At 37.7% G+C, this 20,005-nt stretch overlaps 4 protein-coding genes and 1 long non-coding RNA gene across 5 annotated transcripts in view; 3 read left to right on the top strand and 2 right to left on the bottom strand.

Moving 5' to 3' along the window:
* LOC104703400 (DNA (cytosine-5)-methyltransferase 1-like) lies at positions 23 to 5,997 on the top strand. Its single transcript, XM_010419406.2, has 12 exons — positions 23 to 133; positions 332 to 1,805; positions 1,895 to 3,422; positions 3,523 to 3,687; positions 3,785 to 3,980; positions 4,061 to 4,172; positions 4,256 to 4,403; positions 4,473 to 4,670; positions 4,789 to 5,067; positions 5,172 to 5,333; positions 5,440 to 5,658; positions 5,848 to 5,997. The coding sequence occupies exons 2-12, from the start codon at positions 343 to 345 to the stop codon at positions 5,995 to 5,997; spliced, it is 4,620 nt and encodes a 1,539-aa protein (XP_010417708.1). The 5' UTR covers positions 23 to 133; positions 332 to 342.
* LOC104703399 (F-box/kelch-repeat protein At1g80440-like) lies at positions 11,571 to 12,960 on the top strand. The gene has a single exon (XM_010419405.2). The coding sequence runs from the start codon at positions 11,735 to 11,737 to the stop codon at positions 12,809 to 12,811; it is 1,077 nt and encodes a 358-aa protein (XP_010417707.1). The 5' UTR covers positions 11,571 to 11,734; the 3' UTR covers positions 12,812 to 12,960.
* On the bottom strand, positions 13,280 to 15,032 carry LOC104703398 (VQ motif-containing protein 11-like). The gene has a single exon (XM_010419404.2). The coding sequence runs from the start codon at positions 14,828 to 14,830 to the stop codon at positions 14,300 to 14,302; it is 531 nt and encodes a 176-aa protein (XP_010417706.1). The 5' UTR covers positions 14,831 to 15,032; the 3' UTR covers positions 13,280 to 14,299.
* Positions 16,563 to 18,176, top strand: LOC104703396. Its single transcript, XR_754203.2, has 5 exons — positions 16,563 to 16,831; positions 17,298 to 17,677; positions 17,788 to 17,820; positions 17,903 to 17,985; positions 18,085 to 18,176. It is a non-coding gene; the product is annotated as an uncharacterized LOC104703396 (long non-coding RNA).
* LOC104703397 (glycerol kinase) overlaps positions 18,175 to 20,005 on the bottom strand; it is a 3,151-nt gene continuing 1,320 nt past the window's right edge. The window contains exons 2-4 of the mRNA XM_010419403.2: positions 19,732 to 19,953; positions 18,684 to 19,650; positions 18,175 to 18,584 (exon numbers count right to left, since the gene is read on the bottom strand). Coding sequence (XP_010417705.1) covers positions 18,339 to 18,584; positions 18,684 to 19,650; positions 19,732 to 19,953 — 1,435 coding nt within the window. The 3' untranslated portion in view covers positions 18,175 to 18,338. The remainder of the gene's footprint in view (positions 18,585 to 18,683; positions 19,651 to 19,731; positions 19,954 to 20,005) is intronic.

Here is a 20,005-nt window from a genome sequence, read left to right as displayed (position 1 = left end):
CGATCGTCTCTCTCTCCCTTTTCTATTACTCTCTCACTCTTCCTCTCAAAAATCAAATCAGTGCTCTCTCTCTCTCTCTCTCTCTCAGACCGACTTGGGTTTCGCGTCTCTCCGGCTGATTTCGCTTCTTAACGTAAGTTTCTCATGTCGATTTTTCTGAGATTTGTGTAGATTTCGAACTATAGTGATTGTTAAAACCCTAGATTCGGGAAATTTTAGCTGTGTTTTTTATTTTATTTGCAATGCGATGTAGTAAACGCTTTTATTACGTACATTCGTGTGTGAATTGTAGTCCAATTGCGTTATAATGATGATTTTGGTTTGAAATTAGGGTTTTTGAAAATGGTGGAAAATGGGGCTAAGGCTATGAAGAAGGGAAAGAAGAGAGCACTTCCAGAGATTAGCGAGTCAGAGGATGTCTCGAGGACGAGGAGGACGAGGCGTGCTGCAGCGTGTACGAGTTTCAAGGAGAAATCTGTCAGACTCGATGAGAAATCTGCTACTGTCGAAGTAAAGAAGCAGCAGACTGTTGACGAGGAGCTTGTCGCGTTAATGTTAACGACTCTGGAGGGTGGTGACATCGAACCTCGTCCAACCAGGAGGCTGAATGATTTCGTTTTGTTTGATTCAGATGGAGTCTCACAGCCTGTGGAGATGTTGGAGATTAATGACATATTCGTTTCTGGTGCTATCTTACCTTCGGATGTATGTTTCGACAAGGAGAAAGAGAAGGGTGTGAGGTGTCCATCTTTTGGACGGGTTGAGAATTGGAGTATCTCTGGTTATGAAGATGGTTCCCCTGTGATTTGGATCTCAACGGAGTTGGCGGATTACGATTGTCGTAAACCTGCTGCTAGATACAAGAAGGTTTATGATTATTTCTTCGAGAAAGCGCGTGCTTCAGTGGCTGTGTATAAGAAACTGTCCAAGTCTTCGGGTGGGGATCCTGATACGAGTCTTGATGAGTTGCTTGCTGCGGTTACTAGGTCAATGATTGGAAGCAAGTACTTTTCTAGTGGAGCGGCAATCCAAGACTTTGTTATATCTCAGGGGGAGTTTATATATAACCAACTCGCTGGTTTGGACGAGACTGCCAAAAAACATGAAACAAGCTATGCTGAGATTCCTGTTCTTGTAGCTCTCAGAGATGAGAGTAGTATAGTTGACAAGGCTTTGCAGATGATGGAAGGAAAACCATCCAATGGGGTTCTGAGGATTGATGGAGCTTCTGAAGTTGCCGAGACCAATGGCTTCACATCGAAGCAACTGGTTGATGGTGCTGATGAGGACAGAAGATATGCTAAACTGTTACAAGATGAAGAGTATAGGAAATCTATGCAGCGGCGGCCCAGAAAATACAGCAGCTCAGCTTCTGCTTCAAATATGTTCTACATTAACGTCAATGAAGATGAGATTGCCAGTGATTATCCTCTCCCGTCGTACTATAAGACCACCAAAGAAGAAACAGATGAGCTTCTGCTTTATGATGCTTTTTATGAGCTTGACGCTAGTGACCTGCCTCGCAGGATGCTTCACAACTGGGCTCTTTACGACTCTGATTTACGGATGATATCTCTTGAGCTTCTTCCGATGGAACAATGTGATGATATTGATGTCACCATTTTTGGGTCAGGCGTGGTGACTGACGATATGGGACTTTGGTTTTCTCCAGAAGATCCTGACAGTGGTTCCCAGTCACACGATCCTGATGGGATGAGCATATTTCTCAGTGAAATAAAGGGATGGATGATTGAATATGGGGCGGACGGATATATCTCCATTTCTATACGAACAGATATGGCCTGGTAATCTTACTATATTAGTATTTTGTGCTCCATGTTTCTGCGTTGTTTTTTTTCTTTTCTTCTGTTGCTGATCTATAAGGTATATGCAGGTACCGTCTTGGGAAGCCGTCAAAGCAGTATGTCCCTTGGTATAAACCTGTTTTGAAAACAGCAACGGTTGGGATAAGCATTATTACATTGCTCAAGGGTCAAACTAGGTTTGCTAAGCTTTCATTAGCAGATGTCACAAAGAGACTGTCTGGGTTTCTGATGAATGATAAAGCTTACATTTCTTCTGATCTCGTGGCTGTTGAGAGATATTTGATTGTCCATGGGCAAATTATCATACAGCTTTTTGCAGTAGATCCCGACGAGGATATAAAAAGGTGTGCATTTGTTGTTGGTCTTGAAAATAAATTGAAGGATAAGCACCATTCAAAATGGATCATCAAAAAGAAGAAAATTTTGCAGAAGAAAGAGAATCTGAATCCAAGGGCAGGCATGGCACCTGCGGTATCCAAGAGGAAATCTATGCAAGCAACAACGACACGCCTGGTCAGCAGAATTTGGGGAGAGTTTTACTCTAATTACTCTCCGGAGGATTCATTGCAGGCGATTGGTGCAGCAAATGAGGAGGTAGAGGTGGAAGACGAAGGCGAAAATGGGGAGGAAGAGGTTGAAGAGGAAGGTGGAAATGAAGATGTCACGGAGGACACTGTAGCAAAACCTGCTGAAGTTCAAAAGCCTCATACTCGTAAGAAAGTTCGAGCCAGTTCTGGAAAAAGGGAAATACGATGGGATGGCGAGAGTCTAGGAAAAACATCTGCTGGTGAGCCTCTCTATCGACAAGCCCTTGTTGGAGGGGAAACAGTGGTTGTAGGTGGTGCTGTCACCTTGGAAGTTGATGATTCAGATGAACTTCCAGCCATCTATTTTGTGGAGTACATGTTCGAAAGTACAGATCACTGCATAATGTTACATGGCAGGTTCTTACAAAGAGGATCTAAGACTGTTCTGGGGAATGCATCCAACGAGAGGGAACTATTTCTGACTAATGAATGTACGACTGTACAGCTTAAAGACATAAAAGGAATAGTCGGCTTTGAGATTCGATCAAGGCCACGGGGGCATCAGTATAGGAAAGAGAACATCGCTGCAGATAAGCTTGACCGGAATAGAGCATTAGAAAGAAAAGCAAAAGATTTGCCAACAGAATACTACTGCAAAAGCTTGTACTCACCTGAGAGAGGGGGATTCTTTAGTCTTCCACTAACTGATATTGGTCGCGGTTCTGGGTTCTGCAATTCGTGTAAGATAAGGAAGGATGAAGAGGAGAGTTCCGTAATAAAACTAAATGTTTCAAAGACAGGCTTTTTCTCCAATGGGACTGAGTATTCTACTGAGGATTTCGTCTATGTCAACCCTGACTCAATAGATGGATTGAAGGAGGATATCAGAACTGTTTTTAAGTCTGGGCGGAACATTGGGTTGAGAGCATATGTTGTTTGCCAATTGTTGGAAATCGTCCCAAAGGAATCTAGAGAGGCTGATTTGGGTTCCTTGGATGTTAAAGTTAGAAGGTTTTATAGGCCTGAGGATGTTTCTGCAGAGAAGGCCTATGCTTCAGACATCCAAGAAGTAAGAACTATTTCTTATATCTGGTAATGTTCTAGTTGGGGAGGTTTCTTCTCAAGTTTATCTCACAATATTTTCCTCTTTCTTTTTGCAATCTCTTAAGTTGTACTACAGCCAGGAAATATATGTTCTCCATCCAGGGGATATAGAGGGAAAATGTGAAGTAAGAAAAAAAAATGATATGCCCTTATGCCGTGAATATCCAATATCAGATCATATTTTCTTCTGCGAACTTTTCTTTGATTCCTCCAAAGGTTCTCTCAAGCAGGTATGTATCTATTCACTTTAGTTTCTGTAATTAATTTGTTATGATTATTGTTTCAACATACAATGTTGAACTGTTTCTCTTAATTGTTTTGTAACAGTTGCCCGCCAATATGAAGCTGAAGTTCTCTACTATTAAGGACGACACACTACTAAGAAAGAAAAAGGGAAAGGGAGTAGAGAGTGACACTAAGTCTGGTATTGTCAACCCTGATGAGCCACCTAAAGAGATGCGTCTGGCTACACTAGATATTTTTGCTGGTTGTGGTGGCCTGTCTCAGGGACTGGAAAAGGCTGGTATGTATTATCTCCAGTCAACTCTTAAACTTCCAAAATGCTTGAATAAGTTATATCAACATTCATGCTATATGTACAAGGTGTATCTGATACAAAGTGGGCAATTGAGTATGAAGAGCCAGCTGGGCAGGCTTTTAGACAAAACCATCCTGAGTCGACAGTTTTTGTTGAGAACTGCAATGTGATTCTTAGGTAAATAGCCAACAAGCTAAATGCTTACTTTGTTCGTGTGGCTATTTCTTGTATTTTGATCAGTTTGTTGAGATTATTCGCAGGGCTATAATGGAGAAAGGAGGAGATCAAGAGGATTGTGTCTCTACTAAGGAGGCAAATGAACTCGCAGCTAGACTTAATGAGGACCAGAAGAGTACTCTGCCACTGCCTGGTCAAGTGGACTTCATCAACGGAGGACCTCCGTGTCAGGTTGTTGCAATACTTGTGTAAAAATTTTGTTGAATAAGTGAAAAAGCTCTTACTTGTGCAATTTGGCAGGGATTTTCTGGAATGAACAGATTCAACCAAAGCTCCTGGAGTAAAGTTCAATGTGAAATGATACTAGCATTCTTGTCATTTGCTGATTATTTCCGGCCAAGGTACTTTCTTCTGGAAAACGTGAGGACCTTTGTGTCATTCAATAAAGGGCAGACATTTCAGCTTACTTTGGCTTCCCTTCTCGAAATGGGTTACCAGGTAAAATCTTAACGCTATAAAATTGATTGTTCTTTAGTAGGTGTTAGTATGCTATGTGGGCAATGGTTTGCAAAATACAGTGTGATAAATTTGACCTGTTTAATATTATGTTGTCCAGGTGAGGTTTGGAATCCTGGAAGCAGGTGCATATGGAGTATCCCAATCTCGTAAAAGAGCTTTCATCTGGGCAGCTGCGCCAGAAGAAGTTCTCCCAGAATGGCCTGAACCGATGCATGTCTTTGGTGTTCCGAAGTTGAAAATCTCTCTATCTCAAGGTTTACATTATGCTGCGGTTCGTAGTACTGCACTTGGTGCTCCTTTCCGCCCAATCACCGTGAGAGACACAATTGGTGATCTTCCACCAGTAGAAAACGGAGAATCCAGGACAAACAAAGAGGTATGACAACACATCAGGAGAAAGTATCTATACATACATATCTGTTAAACACACAACGTGAACCCATTTGAATATTTTTGTCGGGGAATTCTTGTGTCTTGCAGTATAAAGCTGAAGCAGTCTCGTGGTTCCAAAAGGAGATAAGAGGGAACATGATTGCTCTCACTGATCATATCTGCAAGGAGATGAATGAACTAAACCTCATTCGTTGTAAGACAATTCCAAAGAGGCCAGGTGCTGATTGGCGTGACCTTCCAAACGAAAAGGTCAGTCCTTATACATCCTAGTTCGGGAATTCCTTTGTCACTGGAAACTAAAAGAATTGCTTTCAAAACTATAGATCAACCAAATTGCTTTGTTTTACAATTACAGGTGCACTTATCAACTGGGCAGGTGGAAAAGATGATTCCCTGGTGTCTGCCAAACACAGCTAAGCGCCACAACGGGTGGAAGGGACTCTTCGGGAGACTAGACTGGCAAGGCAATTTTCCAACGTCGATTACCGATCCTCAGCCCATGGGCAAGGTGGGAATGTGCTTCCATCCTGAGCAGGACAGAATCCTCACAGTCCGTGAATGCGCTCGGTCTCAGGTAAGAAAAATTCTATGTTCCTAGTCAGTCCTCTAGCATCAGGTAACTTTCATTCTTAGAGAATGCAAAGTGCTTGCCATATGAAATGGTTTTTTCGGATATGATGTTGAGCATTTTTTTACGGGAAATAGAGTTAGTATTATTAGCTTTATCAATATGGTGAAATGTGGTTGTGTATGAAAACTGCAGGGGTTTCCGGATAGCTATGAGTTCTCAGGGAACATTACACACAAGCATAGGCAGATTGGGAATGCAGTTCCTCCACCATTGGCGTTTGCTCTTGGTCGTAAGCTCAAAGAAGCCCTACATCTCAAGAAGTCTCTTCAACAACAACCCTAAATGAGATTTAGGTTTGGCATGTCCTTTTTAATGATAGTAGTCATTATGATCCTTCTCTTGAATGAAACTCAGTTGTTGGTGCTGGTACTTTTATATAAAGAAAAAAGCCTAAGAAGAGTTTTGTATATTCTATATTCGGATTGAAAATCTTATTATATATTATATACCCCTTGGGTCTCTCGATTATGTTTGTCAATCAAGCAAAGCAATGATGTCTACGGAGTCTGATATATTTGCCTTTTAATCATACTAGTAGGTTAGATTTGCGTTATGCGGTCATATTTTTTTAACTAATTTTAGATATATTGGATTATTGAAATATATAAACTCTTTTCTTTTTGGAATTGGATTAACTGTAAAAACTATAGTTCATACAATGATAAAATAGAAAAATGCATTAATAAAATAAAAATAGAGTCTCAATATAAGATGGCTTATAAATGTTTACATTAAATTGGATGAAATTAATTGTATAACTAACTAGCCTAACTAACCCTAATGTATGTTTTGTTTTATTTCTTTACCCTAAGGTGGAAGATTTTTTTTTTGAACTTAATGTAATGTTATATTAAAAAAAAAAATAAACTTTTTACATCAGTGGTACAAACTGTTGTTCTAACATTTGTGTTTTTTCTTTAAAAAAAAAAACCATAACATCAGTGGAACCTTAAGGCTTTGTACCCAAAGATGGAAGATATATTAGTGTAGTTTGAATTTATGGTGTACTTTTTTGTAGTTACAAACTTAATCACATAATTGTTATATAGTGTTTTGTTTTGTTAGAGTTATTATTTGTCAAAAGTACATAAACATTTTTGTACTTAAGTCTGGTTTTGTGTATTATTTTAATAATATTATACTTATGTTGAATAGCATAGGGATTAGGTTAATTTTCAAAGTAATTTTTTAAGTTGTAAACTGTAATATAAAACCTTTAATTTTAGAACTTAAATTGTTTTTCAAATTTTCATTAGTTGGTGTTCTAATATATAAAGTCATTATCAACATTAATCTCAAAATTTATTTTATTTACTTGTTGTGGGACCTAAATATATTAATGTAGCTTGATTTTATGGTGTATTATTTTTGTAGTTTATACAAATTTAATCACCTAAGTTTTTATAGTTTGTTTGTTGTTAGAGAAATTATTCATTTCTCTTTTGTTCTTTTTGTAAAATCTAATTGTTTTTTTAATAATAATATACATTTAAGTTATACACATACATATTTTTTACTTTATTTTGGTTTTGTGTTATTCTTGCTTAATGTTGATTTATATTTTATTTGTATTATATTTGTTTTAAATTGTAAATGATTTCTTAATTTAGTTTAAATTTAAGCTATAATTTTTTTTTGACTCAACATTTGTTCTTGAAAAATATGGATATGATATGTATTACTTCTTATAATTTGATTGGTATACAATTTAGATATTAGTTGTTTAAATTTTAGAAATACTGATGTGGAACATGAAATAATTATTATTAGTTGGGAGATATTAGCTGTATTAATCCAAATGTTCTTACTTAATGTCAATTTTAATGATGTGTCACTCCCAAAACACTTCAAAAAGTTGAGGTATCATCAACTGGAACATTATATTTTTATTATATTGATTATACTTGTCCATATCTCATTTTTGTATATTGTCTCAATTTTCAGTAGATAGAAATGCCTCATATCCTCTTCTTATCTTTTTCTCGTTGTGACTAACACAATTCCAAGACCAAACTTATGAATATTCCCGAGTACATGTCAATTTTCTATCTTTACTTCTTTATTTTAACCGCAAACTGTCTTGGACTTTTGAAGTGGATCCCGAAATTTCAGGGCCATTTTCCTTAAAAGTTACGTAGCAATAAGCCATTGTCACGACTCACGTGGTTTCAATTGCTTTGGCACGTTCTATTATCCTCGCTTTTCTCGCTTGATTTTGGCAAAGGTTCATTTGACCGTTGTGTTGTCGTTCATCTCTTCTTCGACGCTAGCTACTAATATAATCAACGGGAGTGTTTTTACTTTTTATTAGTTGAATTTTACCTTCATTTTTGCTTTCCCTCTCACTTAGAGTCACTTTGAATCATATAGGTGTAGGGGAAAAACGAAGTATATTGGGGGTAATATTTAAGTCATCCTTGTTATCGTATTTTATTACCATTATCTCAAATCATGTTGTAGATTTCTTTTCTTTTTTTTCCCAACTTGGCCTCCGTTTTTTTTGGTTTTCAATATTTATTGTATGTCTGATGATGATGATTGATGAGGATGAAAATAAATAACTGTTGGACGCACTTGAAAAGAAAAAGAAAGAAATACAGTGACTGGGCAGTAGAAGATACAAAGCCCACGTCAGCAGCTACTGGATAACCATCGATCGTAATGCATTATGCATATAGATAAAATCATAAAAAGGATGTAAAATAAATACCTAAAATGAGCTTATCCTTCTGTACGTGAGAGCTTTATTTAATTTGATGTCGACCGCATAAATATCCAGTCCAGTTCTATTTCATATTCTGGCAGTTTATATGCAAATCATGTCTTCTTTAACAATTTGATCGCTATTATAATACAGTTGGAAAATAATAATGCATATCCTTTGAACTTTGAAGTTTGAAGTCATCCCTAATGCCAATAGTAATAAGGCATAGTAATAACTAATAAGGCGTCGAGTTAACTATACATGCACCTTTGAGACGTATACTGTTTTTTCTTTTATATGATGTCCGCTTCTCTATGCTGATTTCGCCAGCGTTTTCTGCCGTTCTGGATAAGTTTTTAGTATTTGAATATGTTACTATTTTTGTAATTAAAAAATGGTTCTATGCTGCCGGTGCGATTCGATGTTTTGTAGTTGTACTTCTAAATAATTTAATCAAATGTCGATATAAATAAAATAAAAACAAGTCAAACAAAATCCATCATCCATCGTTCTCAATAATCTTTTCATATATAAAAAAATTAAACTATTGAGTTAATTATTTCGTGTGTTTTCCTTTTCAATGGTTCGGCGAGTTACGTTGTCTTAACAAAATCCATCCCCTATCGTTCTCACTTCTCAATAATCTTTATATATATATATATATATATATATATATATATATATAAATCTAAACCATTTCGCTAATTATTTCGAGTGTTTTCTTTTTCAATGACTCGGCGAATTTTCTTAATCATGACAAAATACTTTCATTAAACTATGAATTATTGAATGGGACCAAAAGAAGAGTATTGAGTTTTGAAAATATCGACATGACCATTGATGAAGTGGGTCCAATCCAACACTCGTCAAATGGCTAAGTCTATTCCGAGACTATTCCTATCTGCGAAGAAACGGATTGCTTCCGTCGTTTAATGTTTTGATTCATCAAAGAGCCACCCGACGAAACACACGACGACTCTTCTCTTTGGCAAGATGTTGACGTACGCCCTGTCGTTTTGTTCTCGTCCTACACCTTATAGTCATTCCAACGCCGTGCCGTTGTGTTTTCTTCAAGTTGATTCAACCTTTTTGGCAGCCCGTTTTTATCCCACGTCTCATTTTCAATTAGTTTATTTGTTGTTATATAAATATACTAGATTCGAGCGTTTCATTGTCCATATGTGGCAATCCATAATAATATTATCTATTTATCTTATATATTAACCAAAACTTCAAGTTACACTCATCTGCAAATACATGAATGGGGTACCATAGCAGTAATCAGAAAACTATATTTTGAAAATAAATAACCAAATACATACGTTAAAGATGTTTAGAGCATGTGGTGGACACTAGAACTAGTCCAACCTGCATGGAACATGCTGCTTCCCCGAATATTGTATTATTCAATTTTGTACAGCTACAAAAAAATGATGTATATGTAAATTAAATAAAATGTCTAATACGTTACAGATTAATGTATACTAAGCGTTATTGATTTGATTGAGGGATTGTACTTTGCACTAGTATAATGCTTTTGAGTAAGGAGACAAACTTTCGATTATTTACGTCACACGCGTTAAGAAGCTTGATAAATATCCAATATATATTTTTAATCACGATCTATATGCTTGTTATATATATTGTAAGTTGTAACCACATATATAAAAACATAAATCCTTGTTCATCGGTAATAGTTTGAAGATGTCGAGTAATGTAAATAATAATTCAACAAGCAATTGTTTATGGCCGACCGATGATAGACTCACACATGGAGACAACAAGCGAAATAAAATAAACTAAAAACGAGATTTTTATTTTTTTTAAAACAAGGAAATTCTAGAAGGGTTAGAGAAAATGCATTCTAGAAGGGAATTTGGGAGGAAAGACTCCAAAACATTAGCTTTTAAGCTGGATTTTGGATTTTAGTATTTATTTCTTTCATATCTTACAGTTTAATACTTTAGAAATTAATCTCTAAACGCTGTTATGTGATTGGATCATGTTCCACAGAATGTGAGAAGGAAACAAATTCGTAGTAGTGATCCCCCTTCTTTATATGTATTTATAATAACTATACTTCTTGTTGTACTATTTTTGTTTTCACCCCCTCTCCACTCACTGTGTTTTGAAATCATTGTCTATATATTAACTATTTCATCAAGTATTTGTATACGAATATCATTTTATTTTGCCATCGTATATATGTGTAGAATACATATATATATATATATATATATGCATGACCTAGTGTACAATTTTCGTTGCTGTTGTTGGTTTGCCATAAAGTTATGTTGTTTAGAATTAGGACATGGACATAAAAGCAAAAGAGTGTGGTCCGATTAATATTTTAATATATGAGAAAAGAAAGGGTGTGATCTAAAATATAGATAGTGTCAGAAGGTACATTCAGAAAGTACAATCTCTTAATGTGCAAGTGTTTTTAAGTGTAACTTATACTTACGATAAATGAATTCATTCTTGTTTGTTGTACATTAGTAAGTGTATATTTAGCTTAGACAGCTGTCTATATAGCATGCAGTACACATATATATATAAGAGTGACATGTCGAAACAACATATCCAAAAAAAAAGTCTAAAATCAGTATTAAGTCCAAAGGCTTCCTAATTCGCTATATTTGCTACCATTCCAATCCATGGTCCATGTGTATCCTTATCATGTTTGGATATATTTTGCTGTTGGCTGGAATTTGGAAGCTTCGTTACTAAATTTGACAGTTTGAATTAGGGAATATCACAAAACAAAATATTATCTACCAAAAAAAAAAAAAAAAAGATTTCCTACCAAAAAAGAAAAAAAAAAAGAAGATGAAGAGCACATCCGTCAAGTTGGTCCCAACGATCGAAGTCTCCATCTTTAAGCTCACAACCATTAACCGTTTTTGCACCATGCTCAAATTCCGTTATCTTTCATTTAAACATTAAAAGAAAAATACATAAAATAAGCTTAACAAACCAAGTAGTATTTGTCAAACAAAAAAGAAATCCTGAATTATTTATTATGAGACGCAAACAAAAATGAAAAATACCCAAATGAATGAATGAATCAAAGAAGAGTTTCTAGAAACAAAAGACACTTATCCTCAACTCAAGTCTCAAACTATCTCTATAAAGCGGCACACTCTCCCCTTTCCCATTTCATCATCATCATCTTCAACCTTCTCTCTATCCAAAAAAATCCTCTTTCACTAAATTAAACTGTTTCATCTAAATCTTTCTTTGACACTTTTCGACACACAAAAAGAAGGAAAAAAAAAAATAGAGCTTCAGTTAATAATCTTTGACACTTTCGTGATGGAACTCATCCCAAATCTTCCCGACGACGTAGCCAGAGAGTGTCTCCTACGCACCTCCTACAAGCAGTTCCCTACCATAGCTTCCGTTTGCAGAGGCTGGAACCGTGAAGTCTCTCTCTCTGACTTCTTACAGCAGCGAAAAGCTTCACGTCATAGCCAAGAGCTTCTTATCCTTTCACAGGCTGAGGCTCGTCGTCACGACAAAGACTCCGCTGGATCCTTGAGGATTCACGCTTCCCCTGTATACCGGATCGCCGTTCTCGAATCCGGGTCGGGTCTTTGGACGGAGCTTCCTCCGCTCCCTGGGGGTCAATCCAACGGACTTCCTCTGTTCTGCAGTTTGGTTTCTGTTGGGCCGGATCTTATTGTCTTGGGTGGGCTTGACCCGGTCACGTGGCAGGCCTCGGATTCGGTCTTCGTCTTCAGTTTCCTCACCTCCAAATGGCGCGTGGGGACGACCATGCCAGGTGTAAGACGATCCTTCTTCGGATGCGCTTCCGATTCTGATCGGACGGTGTTGGTCGCGGGTGGACACGACGAAGAGAAATCTGCGCTGACGTCAGCAATTGTGTACGACGTGGCAGAAGACAAGTGGACGTTCTTGCCGGATATGGCGCGCGAACGAGACGAGTGCAAAGCTACTTTCCACGCTGGCAGATTCCACGTCATCGGTGGATATGCCACCGAGGAACAGGGGCAGTTCGGTAAAACATCAGAATCGTTCGATGTGTCTACGTGGCAGTGGGGTCCACTTACGGAGGATGGCTTCCTCGACGACGCCGTTAGCCCGCCGATCTGCGCCGCCGGAGAAAACGGGGATTTGTACGCGTGCTGGCGCGGCGACGTGATGGTGTTTACGAACGACACGTGGAAGAAAGTGGGTCAGATACCTTCTGATGTGCACAATGTGACTTACGTGGCGGTGAGGCCGGGGAAGCTGGTTGTGATCGGCAGCGGCAAGGCTGGATACGGTGAAGCCACCGTAGGGTATATCTGTGATTTAAGTAGCTCTCGGTGGGTACAACTGGAAATACATGTTGGTCACGTTCAAGCTGGCTGCTTCTTGCAAGTCTAATATGAAAACCAAAAAAAATCTTCCAATCTTTTGGAGTTTGGACCTAACTAAATCCCAACAAATCCATTCGATTTTCTCGTGTGTTAATGTATAAATCTTTTCGTGATAATGAAAGAAAGAAAGAAAGAAGAAGTTTAGTTGTGATATTATATATTAGTGTTAATAATTAAAAATGGCATTTATTCGTTCAGAGTGTGACGTTAACTAATTATTTTTGTGTACCTAATGATACAAACAAATAATTTCGAAATCTACATAAACCTTTTATGAAATTTAATTCAAAGGAACTTTAATTTGGTGGTGGTATTGATTGAAGAACTTTAATGATGGGTTTTCCATAGGGTAGCCCTATTAAAAAAAAAAGATTGTACGTGAGGCCCAATTAGAACCAAATTATCTATAAATGGGCTTCCGATGGGACTTGAGAGAGTTTTGTAAATGATGAAGTACAAATGGACGGCTATGATATGAGCAGAGGGTTTGAAATATGGATTACACCTGAGGGGCAGAGTTCGAAGATAGACTGACAACAGACTTTAAAGATAGATGCAGAGACACCCTCTGTTACAAGTAACATCTATTTAATTTTATCATCTCTTTTCATACACACACGTAATAAAAGAAAAACAAAAAAAGAAGAGTGCATTATATGTTTAGCAGGAGAATTGAATCGTAGCCGTTGAATCTGCAGAGGAAATAGGCGCCGCTTCATTCTGCGTCACAGCTTTGTCATTAAATCCAACGGCTGGCAGCTTTATTACACACGCAAAAAAAAAAAAAAAGATTTATGATTGGAGAGCACTGTTACACTGTACCCTATCACCACAGAGAATTTAGCTTCTTTCTTAACCAAAAAGTCAACATATTTTTTGGATCTTTTATATGAGTCGGCCTATGTTGTTGTAATGTAGCCTATCTATTCATTATTGATTATTCATTCACCTCCTCATACATCATCAACTTGATCGTATTTGTAAGGAAAATTTAAGATACAAGATTACGTTTGATATAGTAGACTTGTCAAATATAACGTATGAAATTTTAGAACAGTGAATCTTAAAAGTATCCTCTTTTTTTTTTTTGTTATACATATTAATTTTAAATTTCAACCTAGTAGTATACATAGCGTGTGTTTTTGGATTTCACGCAGTATTAAAAAATCTAAAAGACAATAATACCATTGTCGTGAAAGTGAAATGATGTCTTCCTTGACTTAATAATGTAAGTAAAATTGCCGCGTATGAAAATAAGATTTTTATATTCTAAAAGGTAGTGGACTACACGCGCCGAAATAGTTGACCTTGGTAAGAAAAAAAAGAAAGAAAAAGCCTAAGGTTAAATGAAAACAGATATTAGCCCTAACAAAAATAGTAAAAAGCAATAGCAGTAATAATAATAATAATATCACGTGTCACCAACTTAAGATTAATTGATAGCCTAAAACTCAAAATTACGACGATTAGGGAGAGAGAGAGGTCTTCTAATAAGTTAAGAGTCGCGATAATTATCTTCAATCCGATGATTAGTGCCGTTAGGAGAACGAAGAGGAAACAGTGGCAAAAGCTCCGGTGCTGGCTCGGCGCCGCTTCTCGGGCTCGGAAGGAAGTAGAACCCTTTCTCGGCTATGGCTTTTTGCTCTTCCTTGTCCGGTGCCGCGTGGTGTTGCTCTTCACGCGCTGAATGTGGACTCACGCGCGCCCAGAATGGGTCGAGGTGAGAGACCGGAGACACGAGGAACCCTCGGTGGAAATGGCTGAAAGGGTCGTTCGGGTTTGTGATGTTGTTTACCTTCAGCTCCATTTTCTTGGATGATTGACGTCGTTCGTGAAGCTTGAACGCTGGCTTTTTCGGGGTTAAGGGAAGCTTCTGTTGTGCAGCGGATGAGGAGGAGGAGAGATCCGGTGGTGCTCCCGTCAGTTTCTGGACGATGTTGCGGAAATTGGAGGGATCTGCTTGAACGAACATCGTGTTTGGGTCGGTGGCGTAGCTCGGCGGCTGATGGTGCTGCTGGCTGCTCATGGTGGTTGTGAGAGATGACACGAAAAGAGATGTGTGTACTTGAATGAAACCTTTAAAACAAGAAGAAGAGAAGATAAACTTGCTTCGTTTTTAATTTGTTTTTGTCTAAAAGACATTCGTCTGCCTACTACGCAATTATTTAAAGAAGACCCTCTTGTGTGTGTCTTTTTTTTTATTGACATTTTTTGCCAACATATTATAAATGTTAGTCATTAACAAAAGTTGCTAAGATGTTTGACTTTGCACGTCTAGAACTTTTAGTTCATACGTTGACTAAAAAACAAATAATAGTTTAGTTGCTAATAATTCACTAATTTGTTTATATGATTCCATACACGGATTTTAATTTTATTTGGGATGATTATAAATTTCAAAGTCAACGCCTAAGCTATACATTATTAGAAGTGTTGCCAATTTAGTATCTGGGAACATCACAGAAGAATATGTGATAAATCAAACATTTTAGTCGGTTCTTTGTTGACTTAGCAAGCAACTTAATTATTATTTTGTCAAAGCATTCCACTTGTCTAATATTCCACGTTATATATTCTTGTACACTAACGTTAAATATATCTTGTTTTCGTAAACTATAACCTAGTCGTGGTTGACGCGTTGATATGTAATACAAAAAAAAAACACAAAGGACAAAGAATGTTAAATATTACTAATGTATGTAGGTAATCGCGTAATGATTGATCCAGACCGTGATATGTAATAAGCATATAATTACCACACGGTCCATGAAATGATAATATTTTCGAATTTTGAATCCTCCTACAGAAATAAATGCAGTGACGAGAAGTGCATCAGAACTTCCCCCTACAAAATTTATGGAGGTTCAAATTTTGAAAAAGTGAAAAATTAAATGAATTATTTAGAGAGATATATATAGAGCCCCGTACGTCGTTGAGTATACATACAAAGCGATAAAGTTGATGTTGTTGCTGTTTTGTTAGAGATTGTGACTTAAGTTTACTTGTTCATTCTTACCTTCATATTATATTGTTATTGAAACGTAAAAGATGAGATTACACCCTATTTTACAATAAGTAGTGGAGGACAAAGAAAATGGGGTATATCCGTATATATGTTATGATCAATACTATTATACAAAAAAAAAAAAAAAAAAAAAAAAAAAAAAAAAAAANTGCGTGAAGGAAGTAGGGCAAAAAAAGCGAAGATTTTTTCTTCGTTCTTTACCTTTGCTTCCAATTGACTCTTTGAACTTTTTGTTGTGTTTCCATTGAAACCTTCTCTATTCTTTTTTTTTTTTGTGTGGCTTGAATAAAATATTTACAACACTCTTATCTTAATTCCCATTTGTCCACTTTTTACTTAGATTCTCGTTGTTTCAGTGAGAACTGATAGAAAAGTAAGAAGAAGAAAAACTCATATTAATTGCTTGGAAGTTTTTTTAATGAAGAAGGTATCAGATATTAATTTTTTGTACTAGTAACCGAAATAACTTGAAAGGATTTTATCTTATAAAAAAAAACTTGTATAACTATATATATATTTTTTTAAATACACTACAATATCATCATCTAACAAAGTAAAAAAAGTAAGACAAAGTTGATCCCCACGTTGACATAAAAAAGAGAGAAGTGAACAACGTAGAGGCCAATGGAGGACTCGTTAAGAGCCCATATGTTTAATAAGAAGCAACCTAAGGAGGCCCATTATTAGTTGAACTAATAAAACAACGAGGGAACACAGGAGTTTTGATTAGCAGAGCATTGTTTGATTGAATTGAACAGTTCAAAAATTGGGATTCTTTTTGAATCCCAGTGTCGTCGTCGGCGAGCGTTTGGTTTCAGTGTAAAGAAATCGAGAAATTCGAAGTGTGGCGTCATGGAATTTGTCGTTTTGATTCCCTGGGAAACGTAGAAAAACCCTAATTCAGTTCGAGATAGAGGTGGTTGGTTCCACTGGCGACCTGGTTCAGAGTAGTAGTGATAAGGGGCAAAGAAACCATTAACCATGTGAAGTCTGAAGAGAAAGGTAATATCTGTGTCTTTTTTCTTTTTTTTTTTTTTTTTTTTTTNTTTGTCTGTGGTCGACATGTGTGTTAGCTTGAACTCAGTAGTGTGTCATGTTTGATGTTTCTTCTACTGGTACAAGTAATATATATAAAACTCTTAGGAGTTTTGACGGCTTAAACGTAGTCTCAGTGTTTTAACTGTAAATTTGTGAGCTAGCTTCCTTTAACCAAGATATAGATTTAGGCCCTTCTCTCCCCCATTCAGCCTCTCAATCTGTAAGATTCTCTGTTTCTGAAAGATTGGGCCTTTTTATCTATCCTCATTGGTGTTTCTGTGAATCTGGTCAATGTTTTCATGATTTGTAAATCTGGGTTGCTCTTCTTTAGAAGAGTCAGGTTAGATATATTGAGAGTAAGAATGATATATAGGATTTTATGATATTGTTGGAATCCTAAGTTCTGTTTTTTGTTTTGCACCTTCTTCAGGTAGGCCACCAGATAATATAGTGGTGGGCTATGCAGAATGTATGATTGTTCAGAAGAAGAATCCGTGGACCTTTGAAGCGTTAGGCTTTCTGCTTGAGTTTCCCAAGGGCTTGATTTAATGAATAATTCTGAGGAGTTTTATTTGCAGGCATCAGAAACTTAGCTACCAAATGAATCCAGATGATGAAGTGGAAGATATGTTTGTGTTGTTAAAGTGAAATTGACGAGACAGATACACTTCCATCACTGCTGTATCGTCTGGTGCGATTGCATCAGACTACCAACGGCTGCCCGGTGGAGAGTTTTTGTTGAAGGTTAGGCCTTTTTTTCTTTTGGCATTTTTGTGGAAACAAGATCAGACATTGCTTCTTCATGAAATGGTAAACTGTTTCAGAAAAAGAGAACATTCAAGCCTATTTCAATCCCTTCTTTTTTTTTTTTTTTTCCGTTCAGATATGTTTTATTTAACTCGTTTCTTGTTTACTTGCAGATAGCAAATGGGATTAAAGGTATCTTAGTCAAGGTATTAAGGATTGTTGTTATATTTTCCCGCTACTATTAACCTCAACATCTTCTTCTAATTATGTTTTGTTTCACGTTAACAGGTCGCGGCAATAGGGTTAGATCCCTCAAAGCATCTAGGGAAAGACTTAGCCTTCATGGAACCATATCTTTTGAAGTTAAAAGAGTATGCCACAGTTCTCTTTTATGCCTTCATTTATCTATTTGTGTTACATTGGTTCTAAAGCTTCAGCAAACTCAGTTACTTCAATATCATCTACTTCAGGCCACTTTGCACAAGAGTGTTCTTCATATGGCTGGACAACTAGGACTTGACCCCTCCCATGATGAATCTTCGAAACGAAGGCGCAATTGCTGAGCTTAATCATAATGTGATTAATCATTGATTTATCAATCATTCAACGATGTTTTACCAACATATATATATATATATATAAGACGTTAAACATAGTGTGACTGTGGTAAGACGGAGAGATCCCAACTGTGGTAATAAAACAGAGATATCAAATGATTCAAGTTTTAGATAGAGAGATCAGCGAGATCAAATGTTCTTTCCACCGCTTTGCACCAAGACTCCACTTTCTTCTTCCTGATTCCTTCTTCCATAGCCGGTCTGAACACTTTGGAGTTCTTGGCCTTCTCTCCTGACTCGAATATGTCTTCTTCCTTCCAGAATCCCACAGCCAGCCCAGCTGCGTATGCCGCTCCTAGTGCTGTTGTCTCTATGTCCACAGGCCTCACCACCGGGGTTCCCATCAAATCAGCCTACAACCAGTTCGAAAGGAGAGATAAGAGAATGAGTTTAATCGTCATAATCATCAGATTCATACGAGCAGAAAAGAGAAGAGAGATAGACGATCATACCTGAATCTGCATCAGAAGGTTGTTAGCTGTGGCACCACCATCAACTCTGAGCAAGAACTCCCCTTTCTCGTTATCCAGGGAACCCTTTTCACCTGCATCTTTGTTCATGGAGTCGAGAACGTCTTTCACTTGGAAACACATGCTCTCTAGAACAGCCCGAGCAATGTGAGACTTGTTGGTGAACCTCGTGATTCCAATGCACACACCACGGGCGTCTTCTCTCCACCAAGGAGCAAACAAGCCGTTGAACGCTGGCACAAAGTACACTCCTCCTGTAGAATCTACCTTTGCCGCCAAATCTTCGATTTCAGAGGCGCTCTTTATTATACCGAGGCTGTCTCTTAGCCACTGAACAGCAGCTCCTGCAATGGCAATCGAACCCTCCAGTGCATAGTTTGTCTGTGCTTGAGGCCCGAGCTTGTAGGCCAGCGTGGTCAGAAGTCCATGACCTGATTTGATAGGCACTTCTCCAGTGTTGAGAAGAATGAAAGCGCCAGTGCCATATGTACTCTTGGCCTCGCCTTTTTTGCAAGCTTGTCCCAGCATTGCAGCGTGCTGATCTCCAAGGCATCCAGCAATCTTGATACCGGGGATAGGCCAGCCTTTGCAGATTTCTCCAATGACTTCCGAATTGCTGACAATCTTAGGCAAGAGATCAGCTGGTATGCCAAGAGTCTTCAAAGTGTCCTGGTCCCAGTTTAAGGTTTTGAGGTTCATGAGCATGGTGCGAGAAGCATTGGTGACATCAGTGACGTGTAGACCGCCATTCACACCGCCAGTCATGTTCCAGATCAACCATGTGTCGATAGTGCCAAAGATGGCATCACCTTTCTTGATAGCTTCTTTGACGTCATCCACATTCTCCATGAGCCAAAGCAGCTTCATGGCAGAGAAGTAAGTGCTTATTGGCAAGCCACAAGACTCGACAAAGTGAGATCTTCCTCCCGAGAGTTCTTTCTCTAGTCTCCTGTGAAACCAAATCCGTCAAAAAAACAGAGCACACGGTTTAGCAAAACCATGTAAAAAAGGAAGAGAGGGCATGTAAAACCTGCAGATGGAACTGGTGCGAGCATCCATCCAGACGATAGCTTTGTGGAGAGGAAGGCCAGTGGATTTGCTCCAAACGATAGTAGTCTCTCTCTGATCTGTAAGGCCAATGGCCTTCAAGCCACCGTCAACGTTGTGTCCATCAGCGGTGGCTTTGTCGAGAGCCTTTGCAATGCAAACTTTCACACTTTCCAGAATCTCCATTGGATCGTGTTCCACCCATCTTCGTTCCCCCCCAAAAGCAAAAACAAAAATCACAAGACAATATAAAAAAA

This window comes from Camelina sativa, chromosome 7 (assembly GCF_000633955.1).
Source record: "Camelina sativa cultivar DH55 chromosome 7, Cs, whole genome shotgun sequence".
In the NCBI taxonomy this organism is placed as follows: domain Eukaryota; kingdom Viridiplantae; phylum Streptophyta; class Magnoliopsida; order Brassicales; family Brassicaceae; genus Camelina; species Camelina sativa.
The sequence above is the reverse complement of the archived record's forward strand: the minus strand, read 5'-3'. Positions and strand labels throughout refer to the sequence as shown.